This window comes from Sebastes fasciatus, chromosome 14, assembly GCF_043250625.1.
Source record: "Sebastes fasciatus isolate fSebFas1 chromosome 14, fSebFas1.pri, whole genome shotgun sequence".
NCBI lineage: Eukaryota > Metazoa > Chordata > Actinopteri > Perciformes > Sebastidae > Sebastes > Sebastes fasciatus.
The window spans coordinates 5821550-5843184 of NC_133808.1; the positions used below are offsets into that span (position 1 = coordinate 5821550).

General features: G+C 41.6%; 1 protein-coding gene across 4 annotated transcripts; it reads right to left on the reverse strand.

Moving 5' to 3' along the window:
- Positions 1-448: 448 nt before the first annotated feature.
- On the reverse strand, positions 449-8822 carry LOC141782225 (uncharacterized). 4 transcript variants are annotated; one of them, XM_074658315.1, is made up of 7 exons: positions 8691-8822; positions 4521-4540; positions 3692-3752; positions 3300-3587; positions 1284-1424; positions 1100-1186; positions 449-1023 (listed from the first exon to the last, which is right to left on the reverse strand). In XM_074658315.1, the coding sequence occupies exons 3-7, from the start codon at positions 3744-3746 to the stop codon at positions 947-949; spliced, it is 648 nt and encodes a 215-aa protein (XP_074514416.1). In that variant the 5' UTR covers positions 3747-3752; positions 4521-4540; positions 8691-8822; the 3' UTR covers positions 449-946. The 4 variants fall into 4 exon arrangements, with proteins under 4 accessions (XP_074514416.1, XP_074514421.1, XP_074514418.1 ...); XM_074658320.1 differs by having other exon boundaries at positions 1284-1411; positions 3296-3587; XM_074658317.1 differs by having other exon boundaries at positions 1284-1417; positions 3296-3587.
- Between the last annotated feature and the right edge of the window lie 12813 nt (positions 8823-21635).

Here is a 21635-nt window from a genome sequence, read left to right on the forward strand (position 1 = left end):
TGAGTTCAGAGGAGGAATCACTGCTTCATCATTTATAACTTACTGTCCATATATTCATGATTATAGACTTGTTTTTATTGTATTTACACGTTATTGATTTAGGCTTCTACTGAAAATGAATGACACATAGTGAATGAATCAATTAATAAAATTTTTAAACATTTCTGTTAATGTTCATAAACAGTAATTTGTTGTATCGATAAATCACTTTGGCATTAACATGAATGATCGGATGTTTGGGTCCCAGAGCGTACCCAGAGGATGTCACGGACCGACCGAACTTCCTGTACCGACCGGTTGAATACAATAACAAGTACCTTTACACCCCTATTGATGATATAATCAGAATATAAACAATGTCAGATGTTAAGAATTTGTTCAACATGATTCTGTAATATTGATAATCTGTTGTCTCTTTGATTCATACAAATAAACAGAAACATGTATCTCCACTTAGTTTTGCTTTTTATTAAATTGTTTGATTTAAAATAATTTGTGCTTATTATTTATTTATTAGATAGATAGATTAGTTATTATTATAATAAACAACATTTATTTTACAGCTCAAGATGTTTTACATTATTAATATGTACCAAAACAAACAACATAAACTACTTGATATTAAAGGAAAAGAAACATTAAACACATTTTAAATGTTCGTACAGTAGTGAATCTGAAAAGATCTGTTTTATGTGCTTTAAAATATCAGCTTACTCTTTCAGAGTTCAGAAGCAAAGAAGAAAGATTTTTATCTCATTGTTGTTCTTGTATTGTATAAAAACAGAATCATCTAAAAGGTCAACATCCAAGTTTACGTTATTTTTTTATGAAAAACTAATAATAGAAAAGTGAACAACAGGTAGAAGACAGTGGATTGCAAACTAAAGGTGAGTGGTGTCCAGGTAAGTCACAGCACACAGAAAACAAGGTGAGCTCTGATTGGTTGTCACACGTAGATGTCTTCTACAGCCACAGCCATCTGCTCTGTGATTGGTGTTTCCCTGGCAACAGGATAACAGGGAACTGTAGAGAGTGGAACCAGTTAGCATCTGCTAGCACCTGTTAGCATCGAGTGTGTTGGTTTGTGTGTGTGTGTTACCGTAATGAGACTCCTGCTTCTCCTCATCTTTCCTCTGGTTGCCATGGTGACTGTGCATCGCCACATAAACATTTTCCTCCACCTGACCTGAAGTAGCAGAGCAGATTTAATTTATTAACTTATTATTGATAACAATCTGATGAGATTTTAGAGGCACATTTATGTCTCTGATTGGCTGCTGTACCTGTGGTGCTGATCCTCTGGCTCCTCCTCCTCCTCTTGAGGATGAAAGTGGTGATGAAGAGCAGCAGGAGGAAGACTAGGAAGCAGCAGACCAGCGTAGACACCACCATACTGCCGCTGCTGCTGCTGCTGCTGCTGTTATCTAACAGCAGCAGTATGGACAGAGAGACAGGCAGACACACAGACACACAGACAGACAGACAGACAGACAGACAGACAGACAGGCACTACTGTTAACTAGTATACTCAAGGGTATATTCACATATATCATTTATAATATTTCATAAAATCATTGTCAGGGTCGTCTGTTTCAGAATTCAGACCTCTGTAACTGATCCCTAGATCTCTGTAGCTAGTCAACAGAATTCTGCAACTCGTCCCCAGACATCTACAACTCGTCACCAGACATCTGCAACTGGTCCCCAGACTTCTGCAACTGGTCCCCAGACTTCTGTAACTAGTCAACAAAATTCTACAACTAGTCCCCAGACCACTGAAACTACTCCCCGGACCTTTGCAACTAGTTCCCAGGCCTCTACAACTAGTCCACAGAACTCTGAAACTAGTCCCAAAACATTTGCAACTAGTCCCAAGACATTTGCAACTAGTCCACAGACCTCTGCAACTAGTCACCAGACCTCTGCAATTAGTCCCCAGACCTCCACAACTAGTCCTCAGACCTCCACAACTAGTCCTCAGACCTCCACAACTAGTCCTCAGACCTCTGCAACTAGTCCTCAGACCTCTGTAAATAGTCAACAAAATTCTGCAACTAGTCCCTATACCTCTGTAACTAGTCAAAACATTCCTCAACTAGTCCCCAGACCTCTGCAACTAGTCCCCAGACCTCTGCAACTAGTCCTCAGACCTCTGCAACTAGTCAAACAAATTCTGCAACTAGTCCCTAGACCTCTGTAACTAGTTTCCCAGACCTTTGCAACTACTCCCCAGAACTCTGAAACTATACTCCCCAGAACATTTGCAACTAGTCCCCAGACCTCTGCAACTAGTCCCCAGACCTCTGCAACTAGTCCCCAGACCTCTGCAACTAGTCCCCAGACCTCTGCAACTAGTCCCCAGACCTCTGCAACTAGTCCTCAGACCTCTGCAACTAGTCCCTATACCTCTGTAACTATTCCCCAGACTTCTGTAACTAGTCAAAACATTCCTCAACTAGTCCCCAGTAAACTGCAACTAGTCCCCAGACTTCTGTAACTAGTCAAACAAATTCTGCAACTAGTCCCCAGACCTCTGTAACTAGTTTCCCAGACCTCTGCAACTAGTCCCCAGACCTCTACAACTAGTCCCCAGACCTCTACAACTAGTCTCAAGGCCTCTACAACTAGTCCCCAGAACTCTGAAACTATACTCCCCAGAACATTTGCAACTAGTCCCCAGACCTCTGCATCCAGTCCAGAGACCTCTGCAACTAGTCCCCAGACATTTGCAACTAGTCCCCAGACCTCTGCATCCAGTCCAGAGACCTCTGCAACTAGTCCCCAGACATTTGCAACTAGTCCCCAGACCTCTCCAACTATTCCCCAGACCTCTACAACTAGTCCCCAGACCTCTGCATCCAGTCCAGAGACCTCTGCAACTAGTCCCCAGACCTCTGCAACTATTCCCCAGACCTCTGCAACTAGTCCTCAGACCTCTGCAACTAGACCCCAGACCTCTACAACTAGTCCTCAGACCTCTGCAACTAGTCCCCAGACCTCTCCAACTAGTCTTCAGACCTCTGCAACTAGGCCCCAGACCTCTACAACTAGTCCTCAGACATTTGCAACTGATCTAAATATAATTTGCAACAAAGTGAAGTGAAAATGAAAGTGAAAATTAACCTTCACAACAGCTACGTTTCAGTATTGGAAAATGAATCACAGAAAAGTCTGAAGCTCACAGTTCAACACTGCAGATGATAAATAGAGACCAAAACAGCAACAGTAAAACTTTATATCCTGTAAATATATAAAAGAAAAAGAGGATGTGGTTGATATTCCTTCAGTCCTGGACTCACCCTCCACTCTGAGCAGGAAGTCTCTCTTGATCAGTCGTTTCCCATTTTCATCAAACACCTCCAGGCTGTAGTTTCCTGCGTCTGCAGTCTGAACTCGGCTGAATCTCAGCGAGCCGTCACTCAGCAGCTCGCAGCGCCCGTGGTGACACGTCTTCACTTTGTTCTCCCGTGACATCACCAGGTGGAGGTGAGTCCACCTGGCGTCCTGTCTGGGCTTCAACTCCGGCAGGTCTGAGGTCAGCAGGACGGCCTCCCCGCTGTGTGCTGTGATGATCTTTGCAGAGGCAGCTGGGGTCAAAGGTCATAGGTCAGACACACAGATCAATTATCACGTTACTGCACTGAAAGTCCCGTTACCATAGAAACATGAAACTCAGATCAAACTGACTGACCGTCACTCTTCATCATCATCTTCATCATCAGGATCAATAAGCAGACCGGAACCATACCTGTTATAAAACAATAGTAAGCCAGTAGTTAAATTATTACTACAGTATAAATTATCTCTAAATTCAACCCAAACGTCCAGGTTATTTCTCAGCAGATCACCCTGTAATAAAAGAATAGGTACCCAGTAGTGAAATAATAACTACGGTATAAGTTCTCTCTAAGTTTCTCTAAAAACGTGCAGGTTATTTCTCAGTAGGTCATATCTGTAATAAAAGAATAGGTACCTAGAAGTTGAATAATAACTGTAGTATAATTTCTTTGTAAGATCCCAAATTGTTACCCCCTTATTCCTTAAGTTCACATCTTGTTCCCCAGTACATACATATGTGTGTTGGCACATACTGAACTGGTACTCCTTAAGTACAAAAGATTACACCATAACTCCAGCTGGCTCCGCCCCCTCAGCTGTCAATCACTGTGAGGAGGAAACGCACACTTTCACTGGTGTGTGTGTGTGTGTGTGTGTGTGTGTGTGTCTAAATCAAATAGAAAAGAAACAGACTACTAGTGAAAACTTTTACTTTTAGACTTTATAAGTACATTTTGCAGATAATTCTTACATACGTTCACTGAAGTTTACAATGTAGAACTTACCTACTGAAAGTATTTCTAAATTGTAATATTTCTACTTTTACTTCAGTAAAAAATATCCCACATATACTGTGTATATAAAGTATAATAGTAGTATACTATAGTAGTAGTAGTATAGTAGTAGTATATATATATATATATATATATATATATATTGGGGGGGTTTTGGTCTTACCTGTCCTGAGTGACGCCGTCTTCAACTGGAATAATGAGACAAAAAGAGAAAAACAACAAACAAAATTTGAAACAGAGATAAGAGAAGGCGGCTCAAACAAACAAACTGAACGAATCAGGAAACAAGTAATGAAACGGTCATGTCTGGTCTGGCTCCCCCTCCCCCCCCCCTCAGACCACACAGTCTTTCAGTCTGCTCACATGAAACTAAATTAGAAACGCTGAGATACTTTCACTCTGTAACTTCTTCCACGTATAAATCATTGCGGGTCGGTGTCCCATGCACGCTCGCATGTGGCTACGCTGTTCAGACTCAGACTCCAACACAAACTACATGGAAGCACCAAAACCACAAAGTTCTAGTGAAAGACGTCTTGCAAAACAGTGTTGGCCGCGGTAGGAGGATGTGGCAGAGACCGTAATCGTCTCCGACCAAAACTCCGGTGTCTCCCCTGTTCCCCCCGGCTGCGGTCTGGAGGCTGAGGCAGGAAAAGCCAACACTAGGATCAGCATTGATTCATGGAGAGACCTTCGTCTGGTCAGCTAACATTACTGCCAAGCAGATGAAATATAGAGTGATATTGTGGTTTTAGCTGACGTGTCGCCTCACTGTTTTGAGCGATGCTCGTTCATGTCTATGTAGAGCGAGCACAAGCGCGAGCAACAGGACGCTGACTTTCGTTGACTTGGCGGCCACAGGTGTCGCTGTTAACAAGCAATTTCTGATGGATGTGAACATTTACTTCACCTTAATGAAAACGACTCTGATCTCAGCGTTGATCCATGCTTACTATATAATGATTAATAATTAGTACTTTACTTTGATCCATACTGACAATATCACGTGTCACACTTTCGTTTCCGGAGCGGAACTCAGAAACTATTTAACTTAGGAACTTCAGATTTGGTATGATGGTTGACAGTGTGGTCTAGTTGTGCCTTTTGGGGGTTAGAAGTCCATGGTGCCCAAAATCCTTTGGCCCCACTTTAGTAGGGATAGTCAGCTCATCTGATGAACTCGTGTTCGTTCATAGCGATTCTCACCAGGTGTGAATGTTTCTGTCACAAGGTGTCGCTACAGCGTTCGGTTATAAACGAGGAGCAGAACGTGTCAGAAACATAGACTGTATAACATCTGGATGTAGTCTGACGTCACCCAGAGGTTTCTGAAGAGCCGTTGTAATCATGGATGCATTAAGAGAAGTGGATCCAGCGTTGGTGGCGGGACCCCCCGTTCATTCCTATGAGAGTGTCTCAGTGGAACATGAAGTCTAAATGACTCGACCTCCGACTGGAAAAGTACCCGGATCTTCTGGCGATCTTCCGGATCCATCGGGCTCATAAAGCAGGCGAAGTAGTGTCTGCTCAGTCACATGGCTCGGTCACGGGGTCACGCTGTCGTCACGCTGTCATGATATCACTTTGGCAGTCTAGTGTTTCCTTGTGTTTCCTCTGTTTCCCTGCCCTTTTGTCTCCTGTGTGTTTTTCCCTGGTTTGTCTAGTCTGTCAGTGTGTTGGGAGGTGTGGCCTTCCTCCTCCTCCTCCTTCTTCTGGGCAGGCACTGCTGGAGCAGCTGACAGCAATTATCCAATCATCACACACACCTGCAGTATATCTACCCCGGTTTTCCTGCCAGTCATCGCCAGATCGTTCCGTCGCCCTCAGTGGTACTAAACTAATTCAGGCTCCCTAGTATTTGCTCTTGTCTTTGCTGTTGCTCTTGTTTTTGGATTGTTTGGACTCACCTCGTTTTTGCTCTGTGCTCAGGTCTGTTCACCTGCCAGCTGTGGCTGCTTCCAACCTGCCTGCTCACTCCTACACTCTGCTCCTCCTCAACCTGGAACCCTGTTTTAGTTAAATCCTGCCTATTCACTCTCCGACGCCATTCCACCGCTCGGAGCTTTAGTGGATTCATCTGTTCCTCCGGAAGGATTCCTGGACACCCCCTCCTCGTGCCTCCCGTTCCGTGAATTAAGTATTAACTGTGTTACTGTCACGTTTCGGACCTCCAGGATCTCCAGCCCTGTTCATTGAACATTTAATATTGTGTAAATAAATTCTTTGTTCACCTTTAAACGAATTGAGTCTGTGTCTGCATTTGAGTTCAAGCTATTGTTGTAACCAGAACATAACACATGCTGTCGTCACGGCTTGCTGACTCCGCCTCCCAGCCCTCTATGTGTGATTCCTTTTCCTGCTGTTTATAGGTACTATAGGTATAGGTTTACTTTGGATGTCTATACTGAAACAAGATTTCTGTTTTTTTTCCAGATAGATCTCACTTTGAAAAGTGACCACATACAATTCATGACACTCACTGATATAAATACAACATGAGATAAACAGAGGTATATATAAATGGAAGAGGTGTAGCGATTTTACAACGATACGATACGATTTCCACGGTTTCGATAAGATTCAAGGACGATAGTTTCTCTCATCTAGAGCGATACGATTCAATGATTTGAAATCAATACAAAAACTTTTTTTTGCCAAAACTGCAATCAGTGTGACTGTAAAATAAATAGCTGATACTGGACAGTGCAGGTCAGGATTCCTCAAAGTTTTTCTTGTAAGGGAATCAGGGATAAATTAATTATGGATATAAACAAGTAAACAACGATTAATGGCAAATACATACAGCTTTTATTTGAAAATAATAAAAAGTGCAACTGCTGGACCTGCTGATTCAATTCTCAAGATACAAGGCAGTGCAATATTGAACACAAAATATAATAAACCAAATATATTCAAGTTAAATGAACAGTGGTTTAACCTGCTGCTTCTGTCCTCATTTTCAATATAAACGGCAGATCAATAATACAGTGATCAACCGCTTATAGTGATCAAACAGCTTGGGACAGAATCATTCCTCTACAAACACTGTTAAATAATCTGCTTATAGTAATCAAGTAGTCCACCTACACTGTTCATTTGGGGTCTTTTTATACATGAAAAGATCTGGAAAAACATTTTAAAACTACGTTAGACTAACGTTAGTTGAATTTCTGTTTACTCCCGTGATAATTTGCCTCGCGGACCGTCTGCTCTCCGGCTGAATGCGTGAGGCTGATGCTGCGTGTACATAGATATCAATGACGGGGAAAGAAAAGTAATTTTCTCTGGATGAAAAAACGACAGCACACGGGGAAAGCGCCTGAGGGTGAAACCGATCAAGTGGATTGATAGCAACTGAAACTCTCCTCTACACCGCAGCGCCGGCAGCGCCGGCGCCCACCTCCCTCTATGTGGCTACCAGGTGCGAGGAGTCCAGTGCTCCGTTCGTCTGCATGTACGCCATGGATGCATGCTTCGCTGCAGAGGGCGGGGCTGGCAAGCTGCCACATGTCTGGAGAGTGAACCGGAGTAACGTTTAACATTTCTTTACTAATAAAAGTGCTAAAAAACACTTTCATATAACGTTTGTCGTCCTTAATACAAGGTGCAAATTCTTAGTATCGATACAATCGATTTTTGCGTTTCAGATAGATTTTATATTGATATACGTCTCCCGTGAAGTACAACTTGCCGAGTACCTATCGATGTAGTTGGATCGTAGGAATATAAATCGATATATCGATGTAGTAGATGAATCGTTACACCCCTAATAACTGGACTTACATTTATATAGGGCTTTTCTAGTCTTCTGACCACTCAAAGCGCTTTACACTAAAACGATCACCTGAAAATAAGAGTCAATAACGTTACTCAGTCCGGAGTTAACACAGGAAACCAATGTTGGTCTGGAGGAGCTGCAGCATTTATTTCTGCACAAACTGCAACATTCACTGATATTCTCAGAGCTAAACTAACTCTGTCTTCTGCTCCACTAGCTCACAACATCACATACATTCTCTCTCTTGCTTCACCACTCACTTCCCACGTACACACACACTCTACACACTGACTATGCTACTCTCTTCTGAACGCTTGGCACACAGGAGAAGTTACAATCTGCAACCTCTCCACTAGATGTCATTAAATACTACACACTGTTCCTTTAAAAAGGACAACCACATTTTTTTTAAAAGTCCAACTGAAATTAAATTGCATTCTTTATGTTTGCTACAGCAACACATGTGCTCTGTAAATCACTAATCTCGTGTTCTCCTTTGAGAAACTGAATGAAACCGAATGTTACGACTGCTAAACCCACAGAGCAGAAACAGGACTCACCAGCACGACTCAGAGCAAGACAAGTGGAATCAAACAGTCTTTACTTGCAAAAATAGGCTCGGTACACAGGTGAGCAGTCGGATGAGGGCAACCCCGAGCCGAGGCAAAAAACTCAGTCAGGAAAAAAACAGGCAGAGATCAGAAAAAACAGGAACACTAATAAATAGGTGGGCCACTTGACTCGGGGAACAAAGACGAACTGGCACAGAGGTAGTTGTAGTTAGTTCCTCGCGATTGCTTCCTTATTTGTTGTGGTCCTAGAGCCAGACCATAACAGGTGATGAGACAACGGACATGAGTAACTCACCACTGGTGTTGCGTCACGTCACTAACAGTGGCGTGACGGAGAGATTTCTCCAAATTGAAGATGTCACTATGAACAAGTGAACTTCAAAGTGGTTGCTCAGTGTTATGACGGAGCTGCGGTGATGGCCTCTGGTTTAGTTCAGCCCAGGGTAAAGGACACAATCCCATAAGCAGTGTTTGTTCACTGCTATGCGCCATACTGAATTTGGTCATGTCTCGAGGTGCTGCAAAGATCAGGGAAAGCAAAATCTTTTTTAGCCATCTCAGTGGCCTGGCAGCATTTTTCTCAACATCACCGAAACGCACTAAAATACTGGATGACGTGCCAGCGCCGACTACCCAGAGTTGCCCCAACGCGGTGGACGAAATCATCTGGCATGGTCAACACGGTGTACAAGAGGAGAGAAGAGACTTTGAATACAGCCTTTGAAAAAGGCCTTTACCATGCAATGATGATCATGTAGCACTAACCGCCGCCATGAACTGCACAAAAGATGCTGTTGAAAAACTAATGAATGTTTTAGACACTGTTTAAAAGTGGACATCCATTCCAGCTGACGTTACTGCAATAATAGGAGAGCTGCATACATGTGTTTTGAAAGCAAACAAAGAATCAGGCATGGGTAAATGTCAACCTGCAATCAAGACGCCAGATAATGCATGCACATTTAGGCCATTGTTTCCAAATATGAAATGTTTATCCAAGTTTAAAATTCCAACACAGTCCATAGCTGTAACAACAATCTTTGGAAGAGAGTTTGAAAAATCAATACCTGATAAAAAGTACCAAATCCTATGGAGCAACTGAAACCCTTTTGGATTACCCAACAAAAAAGAGAAATGTTAAAGCTAAGTGTCAGCACAGGCAAAGTTTGCATTGAGTGTAATTATAGTGCCAGCTCCATGAAGAGAGGACCCGCTCCTTATGTAGATATAAACGGCTCATTCTAAAGTAACAATAACACAACTCTTATTTTCAGGTGATTACACACACTAAAGGAAACATACTTATTAATATTATATTCCATTTCTGCTAATAGATCCCCCCTAAATGTTACTCACTGGTCCTTTAACACTATAACCCAGCACAAAATGACAATTATCAACATAAAGCAACATGTTCTGAACAGACATATTACATTAACACAAACAAAAAGCAACATTTGAACTTTGGAAAATAAAATATATTGTAAAAAGTGGGATTGTCATGTCTTTTTTATTATAAATCTGGTTTGAGTGCTACACAAATACTGTGAAAGTATCGACACACTCAATCTATGGAGAAATACACACAGCCCATATTCAGTTCAGTCCAGCACTAGGCATGATGGGAAATGTGGGCCGTTGCTACAATAATAAAAAATAAACTTAAACCTTCCAAAGCCATGTAAATAACTTCAACTTAAATACATTCAAGCTTTTTGCAAAGGAAAGAAATGACCAGTGACTCCATTTACCGCTGCTTCACGTTCCCCTGGATGGAAAACATGTTTTCATCTACTGTAGTGTAAAGTGACTTTGAGTTCTAGAAAAGTGATATATTAATCTAATTTATTAATATTATTCTAATGGTGTGTTTGTCAACCAATATGGTGCAACACCACAGCTCATTATATTCCCAAAACGACATTGTCAGGGATATTGTGACCCCAAGTACGCCATATTGAACATCTATATATGTCATTTAAAATTCAAAACTTAAAATCAACAGCTTGTGTGAACATGATGCTCTTTGAAATGGTTGTTACTGTTGGTACTGCTTATCGTTACTCTGATATTGAGATACCTGCTGTCAGCCACTGACAACATACTGTATGTCTTTGGTGGCCAACGCTTTAAATTATAAACACTTATTACTGTGTAGAAATAATCAGTGCAAAACATTGAAATGACTGCACTCGGAAAAACAAAAATTGCTTGTGACAGAGCACCCAGACACGAGGCTGCTATCAGTCATCCACCAACTCACTTTGATGCATCATCACTTGAAGGATCGATGCCTTCGCAGACCATGTCCTTTGTCCAATCGTGGGCCAGTCTACCTGCAAAGCCAAGAGTCAGCTCCCCAACATCTTCTTCGCTCACCGTCTGTCTTATAGATAATGGTTCACGTCGGTTGGTGGGGGTTTCACTTCCTTGAGTGGCTGTGGAGTCCAATCCTTGAGCGGCAATCCTTGCTGCACTTGCTGCATATGTAGTCTGTGGCTTGGGGGGTTGCTGGCATAAGCTTTCCTCCTTTGCCTCTTCTCTTCCAGACGGTTCTGTCGTTCCTCCTCGGCTCTTTCACAGCATTCTTTCGCCAGTCTTCTCCACTTGGGTCTGTCTGCTGTGGCTTCCTCCCATGTGTCCACATTGATGGAGGTGGCACGGAGGTCGCGCTTACAGACGTCTCTGAATTCCTGAATTCTGCGCTTGATCTCATATTCTGTGACGGTATATGTTTTCTTTTTGGAGCCTGATGCAGATAAACGACCAGGTACTATGTAAACTGCCCGTCCTTCAGAGAATTCTGGCTCACTTGTTAGATCCTCAGCTGTATCTTTGTCAATCCTGTCACCATCATCAGCTTCGTCAGTGCTCTGACTCTGACTCTCTTTCTGTGTCTTCTCCTGTCTGAGTATGTTTGTCTCTAACCGTGACTCCTCCTGTCTGACTTCCTCCCTCGTCTTCTCCTGTCAGTCTTCCTCGGGTGCCTGCTCCTTTCAGACGTTTGCCATTGTCCCCTTCTGTCTGATGTTTTCTCTTGTGTTTTCCTGAATAACCGAATGTGGATACCTTTCACTGGCTCCTTCCAGCTGTTCTTCCACTAAGCCCTTTCCCTCTTCTGTGCTGTGTTGTGCTGTGTTACACAAACAACACATTATATCAAGTACACTACGTCAATTAGTATGATACAGATACCGCAAACAGTCCGTGAACAACGCATATGCTTGTATGCACCAAATTTCTGGCACTGCACCTGAGATGGAAAAAAAGCTAATATTGTTTCACTGCATTAATGATATAAAAAGAATTCCATGAAAACTCACATAGCGTACTGTACCTGGTCTTTCACAGTCATTGTGCCACAGCATTAGCTGCACTTCATAGTTTGATCTGCAGAATATTTCCAAGAGATTTGTAAATTGCAATTTCATTATTACAAGGGCCCAAAAGATAGCAGTAATGTGTGGCTAGTATGTTTATCTATTCTACAAGATACTTTGGCAGGCAATCAACCAGTATTTTCCATTCTAAAATTAAATTGGGCTGGTAGAAGAACTGAATAAACAAGTGGATGAAAAAGTTAAATTCACTGCCCTGAAACAGCCCAGTCCTGAAGACAGTTAAATGGTCCACAAATAACCCAACAACAGAGGAAATTGATGAGTTTGCAATGAAGACACAGAGAGATATCTGGGCCTCAGATAATGATGTACTATTTCCCTATTATGCAATTACAGGTTTGCTCATATTTGCTCACACTCGCAAAATGCACCCACAGCCAAAAGGGAAATGAATTGCAGCTTTGTAAAAATCTACTAAAAGCTGCTTATATCTGTAGTTACAATGTTTAGTTCTGCGTTCTTCTTCCCATGTTTTACTTTTGTTTTTATTAAGCTGCTGCAGAGAATTAAATGGTCGTTTCCATGGTAGCGCATTTCATGAGGGGTCATCAGAAGAAGATGATAGCGGAAGTACACGTTTTACAGATGGAGCTATTAAAGTACAATTTTTACAAAACTGGGGTTAGTTCACCTTTTCACACATTTTTTCCAGACTATATATAATAAATCAAGTATCTGTACTTGGTATGTGAGTGCATTTTGTGAGTTTGAGCAAATATGAGCAAACGCCTAAGTGCATAGGGAAATTGTATGACATTATGTGCGGTCCAGATATGCGCAAGCAAGCTGGGACACTATCGGGGCTACATTGCACGTACGTATGCTTGAATAAAGTAAAGCCGATACTTTGTTATCTAATAATCTTTGTGTCACGTCACATCCAAATTAAAGACTATAACCAGAGAGTCTATATAATGAGGAGACGGAGCACTGTGGCAGTTTCGAATGGAGAAATGTGTATCTGTATAGACGGCTGCAACAATGAAAGCACTTGCTACAAAATATAGAAATAATTAAAGGTTATGTAACCTGTTAAGTAACATTAAAATGTACTGCCGTTTGAGGTGGATATTTAGTTTTAAAGATGTTTTAGATTCATAATCTTTGCCCAAAGGCTGGGAACCATGCAGTGACTAGTTGCCATGGTAACGCCATCCAAAGAGATAGGGGTCAGGGCTTGTTAGTCCCCGTTATCAAGATGGAGGCAGAGTGAACACACTTCTCTTTGGACAGATTTTGAACTATCATCAAACCAATGCATTACTGTCTACATACTTCTTGAGCCCAATGAAGACCCAGTCTACATATCGGCAGATGTTATAGAAAAATAAAGCCCCCAAATTATCGTTATTGGACACCAAATTCCCATATCGATCGACTGTAATCATTACAATAATTGAGGTAGAGGAAGAAGAGTAATTGTATATTTACCTAAAGAGCAAAACAAATGACAGCAAAGCTGGGACCCTGAAGATTAATTTGAGATGACATCACAAACGTTGATTGGTTGAGGCAGTTGTCATACAAAACCACTTGGCAAACTCAGGACCTGCGCTGCACAACTCAAGAGCTACAGCGCAAGTTTTACTTTGTCTCTCATTCTCTAGCAGCCTTCCAGCTGCTGTCAATCGGTTGGTATCAGCAATCTCTTGCTCCATATTTTTTTATCTATTATCTCTTTAAGCATGTTATACTGTGTCAGTCATAATCAGTTGTGATTTTATGCTATATTATTATACTTGTATAGTATATAGTATAGTTAAGTATTCCAACTGAAACATTATAGGGTTAAGGTGGTGTGTTTGTATGTTTACCCTTAGTGTTAATACTTAAAGTGCTTTCCTGTGTTATTTGTAGTATCTCTCTGTAATATATTATGGGATGCCTATCGCCTGGTGTGCATGCAGAGCTGAGGTGTGTGAGCTCTTCCTTCAGGTTTTAGGAGCAGTCAGGAACACATTCTGAATTTCTACAGTGAATCAAAGGATACTAGGAGATCTTGGTTTGGGGGTCCACCCATAAGAAAATTTGACTTAAAATTATGCAATTTTTCATAATTTTGAACTATTATTATTACTATAGATAATTCCAAAAAAGCGTAAAGACAAAACTTACTATAGCTAGTTAAATAATCATTTTATTATTTACACATATCACAGCCTTCGTCTGAACAGTTAATTCTTCTAGAAATGTTTGTCCTGCAAAATCATATTCTGTAAATCAAAAGAGCAGATTCAGAAAACTTTGAAATAATGTGTCATTGATTACATTTGTTCACAACTAAAAAAAAATTATGATAAACTGTTTTATTATTTTACAAAAGGGACACCACCCTCGTTCTACCCCGCGCCCCCCCCCCACCCCGCGCCCCCCCCCCACCCCGCCCACCCCCACAACCCCTCCATTGTACCGTGCGTTGGCTCCTCCAGATGCTCTCCACATAGTTTTTATGTTCATACGGCTTACACCTCTTCCTAAAATACAGCGACCAAGCGAAATCAATGTCCAGATGCTACGAGCGATGTCACTCTCTATTACTTAGAGAGAGTGATATTGATTAACTCTCAGTTGCTGTCAGCGTCCATGTTGACTAGTTAAAATAGACTTAGCATAAATAGAGCCAGGGCAAGCGTTTTTTCAAACAAGCGACACGTCGCTTTGCCTGTTCGCTGACGCACGGAGCAGGTTAGGACATCTTCATTACGAAAAACCTGAAACAATCTAATGTCCGCTCATTCTCAAAAAATCCAGTTAGGAAGAGATGTTATGAGGGGCAAATACGCTTATGACTCTCCTAGATGACCGTACAGGTGAGAACACTGAGAGGGACACGCCCCTCCTGCCGGCTGAGACCAAAAGGAGCATCTCTGATTTCTGAAATACCTTTGGTTTCTTTTTTATCATAAAAAAAATATATTAAGAATACATTTAAAAATCACGTTGACATTATTTTTTGACAACAACAAGGGATGACTAAATGTGAATTCATTTGGACTTTAAATTCTTTTTACTTTAACCTACTAACATACGCACTGTCTGTTGGTCCGATATGTGACGTTGTGTCAACGGACTGAAGATCTCTGCATTTACCATTACATTTAAAACATTTTACTCACGAGTCCTTTTCATGATTCAGTGATATTTGGGTTGTACTCTTTTATACTGATTCTGTTTCTACTGATCTCTGTGTCTTTTTGTTTCACAGCCAAAAGTAGCCTACTGATGTCCTCAGCTACCTCTGTTGGTCACATGACCCTCTTCACATCTGCCATAGAAGACTGTCATGAGACAATGAAACAAGAGGAACTTTTAATGTAATGTCAGATTCATAAATGTGCCACATTGGTAAACATTGGAAAGAAACTCAGGGAAAGAAATTCAGAGGCACTGTAGAGTTATGCGTTCGAGCTCAGTTTCCTGCTTACCTATAGCCACTGGGACTGTGAAAGAGAATAATCCCTTCAAGGCCACTGTCATTGGAAGCGCTCAGCCCCTAAACATGAGAGTTATTTGCATCTGAAAGCTCCTGCTCATTCATCATCTGATCTGTATGAGTGAAGCTCTCTCTCCTCCACAGTGGCTGCATCAGAGGACAGTTCACTCCGGAGGTTATGTGCCAGACAGAAGATCCTGTGCGTGCTGCAATCAGAGAGGTGTCACAGATTCAGGTGATGTGTGTGAGCCTTCTTTGGCTTACTTTGCTCCAACAGACGGCAACATTTCACAGATGCCAAGCTGGGGGAAAAAAAGCCCTGTAATTCCAGAGCTGGAAGGGAGACATGAAATTAGACTCAGCTTGTTGGTGCTGGCAAGTTGCATCACTGCCCAGGTTTAGTATTTTGATATGTGACTGGTAAAAAAAACAAAAACTGAGCCAATTGGAGCTCAGTTTGTGGGGGGGGGGGGGGGGGGTTTAAGTTGGATGAATTGAAATAACATGTCGAAGTTACATATGTTCCCAAAGGGTGCCCAGGTTTAAAGTGTAAGCTGGCAACATAAAATGTGATTTAGTTAGACAGAGCAAGAAGGTCCGGGATTCGATCTGTGGAGTTTTCATGTTTCATCTGGCGTAAAAGCTACCAACGAGATGGCTTCAGATGATCTGCTGTGGTGACCCCTAACGGGAGCAGCCCAAAGAAGAACAACAAACAAGTGAACAAAGACTGATAACAACAGCCTGGTTATGCTGGCTGGTTAACATTTGCTAGCTAGTTAAGTTAGTGTACCTACTAAGTTACTTGTGAATCCCCAAAAAGGTTCTGGTGTACTCATTGACGGCTGTAACACCGGTTGGTAAACTTAATAAAACCATAATAGATTTGTCATATATATACAGGTACATGGATGAAATGTAACCCCTGCATTTACCTCCCGCCTTAAGAGCAACTTGGGGTTCAGTGTCTCACTCAGGCACTTTGACATGCAGACAGTAGGAGCCGAGGATCGATCCGCTCAACCCACAGCTGGACCAGAGCTTATTAAGGGGAATGTGCTCATGAAGAATGGTGACATGAAAAATAGCGACAGTAAAAAGGTCACAAAAAAGTTTCGATGACATAGAGTCTCACTCGGTAAATGTTGCTTTTGCAACAGGAACTTATACTGAGTTTACAACACAAGTTGCACTCAAACGCAAAGTTTGTGAAATCATTTCATTCCTCCATACTTAAAAAACTAATTTGTTTGTAGCAGATTTGAACTGTTGTAGTAAACTATAACTGCTTCTTTCATACAGGCCAGCACATCACTACAGTTATAACAGGATGACCACTGTGTGACGTGAGAGCTCTTTTCCAGCTGATGCAACTTCAGTATTTAGGAAACCCTTTATTCTGATGGAGGACATGATCTGGATAGTTCACATAAAAGGTAAAGCCCCCGTCACGGAGCAGGCTGCTCTGTGGCGGATCCCCGCTGGGAATCCTTGGCTGACAGGAGATCCTCCTCGATGACAAAGTGACTGCAGGGCCAACTCGTAACGCCCCTAAGCTCCATGTGTGGAAACTAGTTGCAATAGTTTATCTATTATTAATTATTGAAAATGAAACAGTTTAGTCTCCCACACAGAGCGAGAAATTATCAAATTGTGGTTGCTGTTTACTGTAATTTAGGGCTGCCAACTATCACACATTGACAGTGAGACTCAAACAACACGTTTCACACGCTCTCACGCCACACGTCCATTTTTTTGGCTGCTTTCTCTCAGCCAGCTGCTTAGTTTACAACAATCTGAAGATACGTGTCAAACTAAGCTAAACAGTTAAACTACATACAGACAGCTTTTGTTTTAGCTTGTCTAGCTGACGGTTACATTGCACCTATACTTTATGAAGGTAATAAAATAACAACACTGAGGCTCCGTAGTCTGCAACAAGACGGCAACGACTTTATTACTCCAACCTTGTCACCAACCGTTCCACTGTTCACAATAAACTAAGAGGCAACTCAACAAAATCCAGAAGACACAAGAATCTGGCACAATTTAGCAAAAAAAAAAAAAAAACGTTAAACTTGCTTTGACAGATTTTGGCCACTTGCTGTAAACACAAAGAAGCTGTGAGTTGATTTGGCGAACTTGCTAAAAAACTGTTGCTTTCTTACACATAAAGCCGACACAGAGCAGCATTAGCATTCATTTGGAGTTGTTGACGCCTGGGCTATCCACTCGATTATGTTGCTCTCTGTATGCTAACGCAGCCTCAGTGCTGATGAACAGTGACACCAGAGCAGCCGGATACATCAGTCAGCCGTCACTGGTTAGAAAGAAAAACAGCTACCAAGAAGGCAATGTCAGACTGAAAGTGATTGTCAGTGTGATTGAGGCATCTCATTAATTATCCCTCAGTGTGCTCGTCCCGCCTTGACCATGCCACAGAGCTCCACAAATGGATCAAAGGAATGAGCTGCTGCAAGGAGTTAAATGCTGCCATTGTCAGCCATTTCATTTTAATTGCATGGATTATGGAGCTCGTTTCCAAAGCTAATGTTTCTTGTTTCATTGCCTTTTCAAGTTCTGCCCTGATTTATTGTTCTCTCCCTCTCTGCTTTTCTTTGCAGTGAAAAGGCCAATTCACTTCCTTCATGCTTTCATCTGAATCACATGCTTCTTTTCATTTACTCCAAGGCAAATGCCCAAATGGGAAATTTGCAAAAGTGCTAATCATCGCCGACTAGAATTCATCATAGAAGAACACAGAGCAATCCACGGCAGTGAGTGAAGCAGCTCCATACGGAACGGAAGTATCTGCATTTGGGTGACAATTAGTTATTATTATTAAATATCTTGTTCCCTTCAAAACTGAGATGAAATGATTACAGAAATATTTTTTTTTAAACCCTTGTAGTCACAATTGTGTCAGTTATATCACATATTTTATTGTTTTGCTTTATTAATCACGCAGGCTGCCAGCCTTTATGCTAAGCTCTGTACTCGATGTGTAGACATGGTGCACCCACTTCCAATGTTATCAGCTCATTGAATGTGCGTTATGGCCATGGATGTATTAAGAGAACTGGATACAGCATTGGAGGCAGGGCCCCGTTCATTTTACAACTTTAAAAACAGAATTTTTTAAATAAGGGCTATTTAGGTGTTCGTACTGGGAGGTTGATTCACCTAAAAAAATATATCCTTTGAGTTACAGACATCTCTTTCCCAATGTAAGGCAATGGGAAAAAGTATTTTTGGGCCCAATGCATCACGTGACTGACACGGAAGTTGCAGTTCTGCCATTTGGCCATTACGAAAGTTGGGATCGACGAACGGTGTTCTTCTTGGGGGTTTGGTTACGGCACTGATTTAGCAGCCCAGGAAACTCGTAGACCACTTGCGTGCATTGTAAATCATCTCAAGTGATGCCGATCAGCCAATTAAATCTGTACACCCCGATAAGCACTGCGACTCAAGTCAGTGAGCGAGACACACACACACGCACACACACACACATACACACACACACACACACACACACAGGGGAAAGACGAGAGACACAGGTATGAGAAATAAACGAGTCAGAGAAAAGTAATTTCACATGCGCACAGGAAGTTCAAAACCAGCATGTTCAGAGACCGTGGTGATTATTAAAAGCGTCAACGTGAAGCGCCACTAGTATATATATAAGAAGATATTAATAATAGAAGTTCCTGTCATGAAGTGTAGCAGCTTCAGATACAATTGTGGTCTCTGTTCAGTATGAGCAGCAGTGAGGCTTGAACCTCCTCAGGCTATGAGATAACATACAGTCCTTCTGCAGAATAAAACACCCATTAAACGCCATCACACTATAATAACTGCCTGCTGTATGTACGTTACAGCTGGATGTAAAAAGAAGAAAGAAAAAAAAGAAGCTATGTCAGGAAGTTGAGTGAAGAAGAGGCTGGTGTCAGTGATAAGAAAAAAGTGAAGCTCTGAAAGCCACCATCCTTTTCCAATTAGCAGGAGTCATGTAGAGAAGTTGCTTTTGATCGAATGGAAACGTTTCCTTTTTAATGCAGATAAGTTGATGAGATGATTTCAGAAGTTGTTCCAGTGCTGATTATGTTCAACCTTGCACACTTAACCTCGCAATGTCACTGTTGGGATCAAATGTCACACGAAAATGACATGGAGGCGACTGTTCATTCTGAACAGCGATCGAGAGATTTTTGAAAGCCTGAAAACAGAGACATGATGAGGAGCAGAAGGTTATTATGGAATTTATGTCCAATGATGCCAAAAATATACTGCCTACTGCAGCTTTAAGTGCTTTTTTGTTGAAGTAGTTTTTTTCAGTAGATACTTTTGTATCTAGCTTTCATTTATGTCAGCTTTTACCATGTGTCCATTTGTTATTACACAGTAATAGTATTTTTCATCGAGCATCAATTGAGCATGGAGTTTTAACTATTTGTTAAACGTCTCCAAAATCATCGAGTCCCTTTTTAAAATCACTTTGCCTAAATTTCCGAATTAGCTGGATGATCAATAGACACAAACAGCAATATTAACAGACCTTCATGGTTCATTACACATCTGTCCTAGATCCTGACAGTGGACCTGTATAACGCTTGTATAGTAGGTTGATTCCCTTTTTTGCTGATGGAAGGGTCGAAGAACGTATGTCTTCCTAAGTGAGACGACGGCAGCGTGGTTCAGAGCAGCGCAGCAGTTTTTAGACGTTCAGCGGGGAGAAATGATCCTGCTGATGAGAAAGCAGAATGTAACAGTAGGTATAAAGTCAGTTGTCTCAGCAGAAACAGAGCCTCCATTATGAGGAGGTTATGTGGTTTGGCAGTGTCAGCTGGAATCCCCAGCTGGGAGCTTATAGCTGCTCTCAATTAAATCCACAGCAGAGCGCTCTGATGGCGAAGGGCTTCACTGTGAATCAGACTCCATGTGACCCCTTATGTTGCTTCACCATTGGCTGAAAGCACTCTAACCTCAGTCCTGTCCTCAAGCAGAGACCGAGACAATTATAATGGAAAGAACAGCAGCCAATGTCAGTGATTCATTTATGGAGCACACTGGTTTTAATCAGTGTTAAATTATGTTAACTGCACACATTATTATTTTCAGAAAAATAGAGGGTCTGCATTCTCGCTCAGTAGATTCTATTAGATCCTCAAGAAGATCTTCTATGCGAGATTGTACCATACCATTTCGCCGCACTGCATTTGGGCAATCAGCTTTTTCTGTAAAGGCCACAAATCAGGTGAACACCCTGCCTGACGATGTGAGGAGCTGCAGCTCTATCAGCACTTTCAAAACCAATTTAAAACGTCTGTTGAAAGCTGCTCAGCTCTGTACTCACTGATCTCTAGTTCTACTCCATGGTCTCCTTCATGACTTGCTTTTACTTGACAAGCATACTTTGTGATGTGCTATTGTGTGTAGCTGTGTATTGTGCGTTTTGTATGTTCTTTCTTGTATGACTGTAGTATGTTTCTTTCAACCTTCAAACAACATTTATTTGTACAGCCCTTTACAATAACCAAGAGGTACCCAAAGTGCTTTACATTAACATCAAGAAATAACAGGAATAAACACACAACATATCATGAAATCATAAAAAGGTACATAAAAAGCACAGGGAAAATGTCACAGCGCTATTAGGTATTAAAAGCAGTGACAGTGTGTAATGTCGGAATGTGCAGCGCGCTCTCTGAAAAGCTCACATGTAATGCATCGAGAATATATTTGTAAACAGAAAACACGAAATGTCAAAAATATCCTGAAGATGCAACAACCGACAAGCATAATTAAAAAGTCCTGTGTTAAAATGTTTTTCTGCAGCAGCTACAGAAACAGCCACTTGCAGCTGTTCAGTCTTACTGATGTCCTCTGACTGTTTGTGTAGTTGGCTTTAATGATCGTAAAGTTATCGAGTATGACGTATGACACTGTGATCATATTCTTATTAGGTGTGAGACTCAATATAAGTGACAGTGTGTATATCAGTGGGTAACTTGTTCCATAGTTTAGGAGCAGCGACATCAAAAGCACGATCAGCCCACAGTTTATACTTCGACCTCGGGACTTGACTTGCCAAGGTAC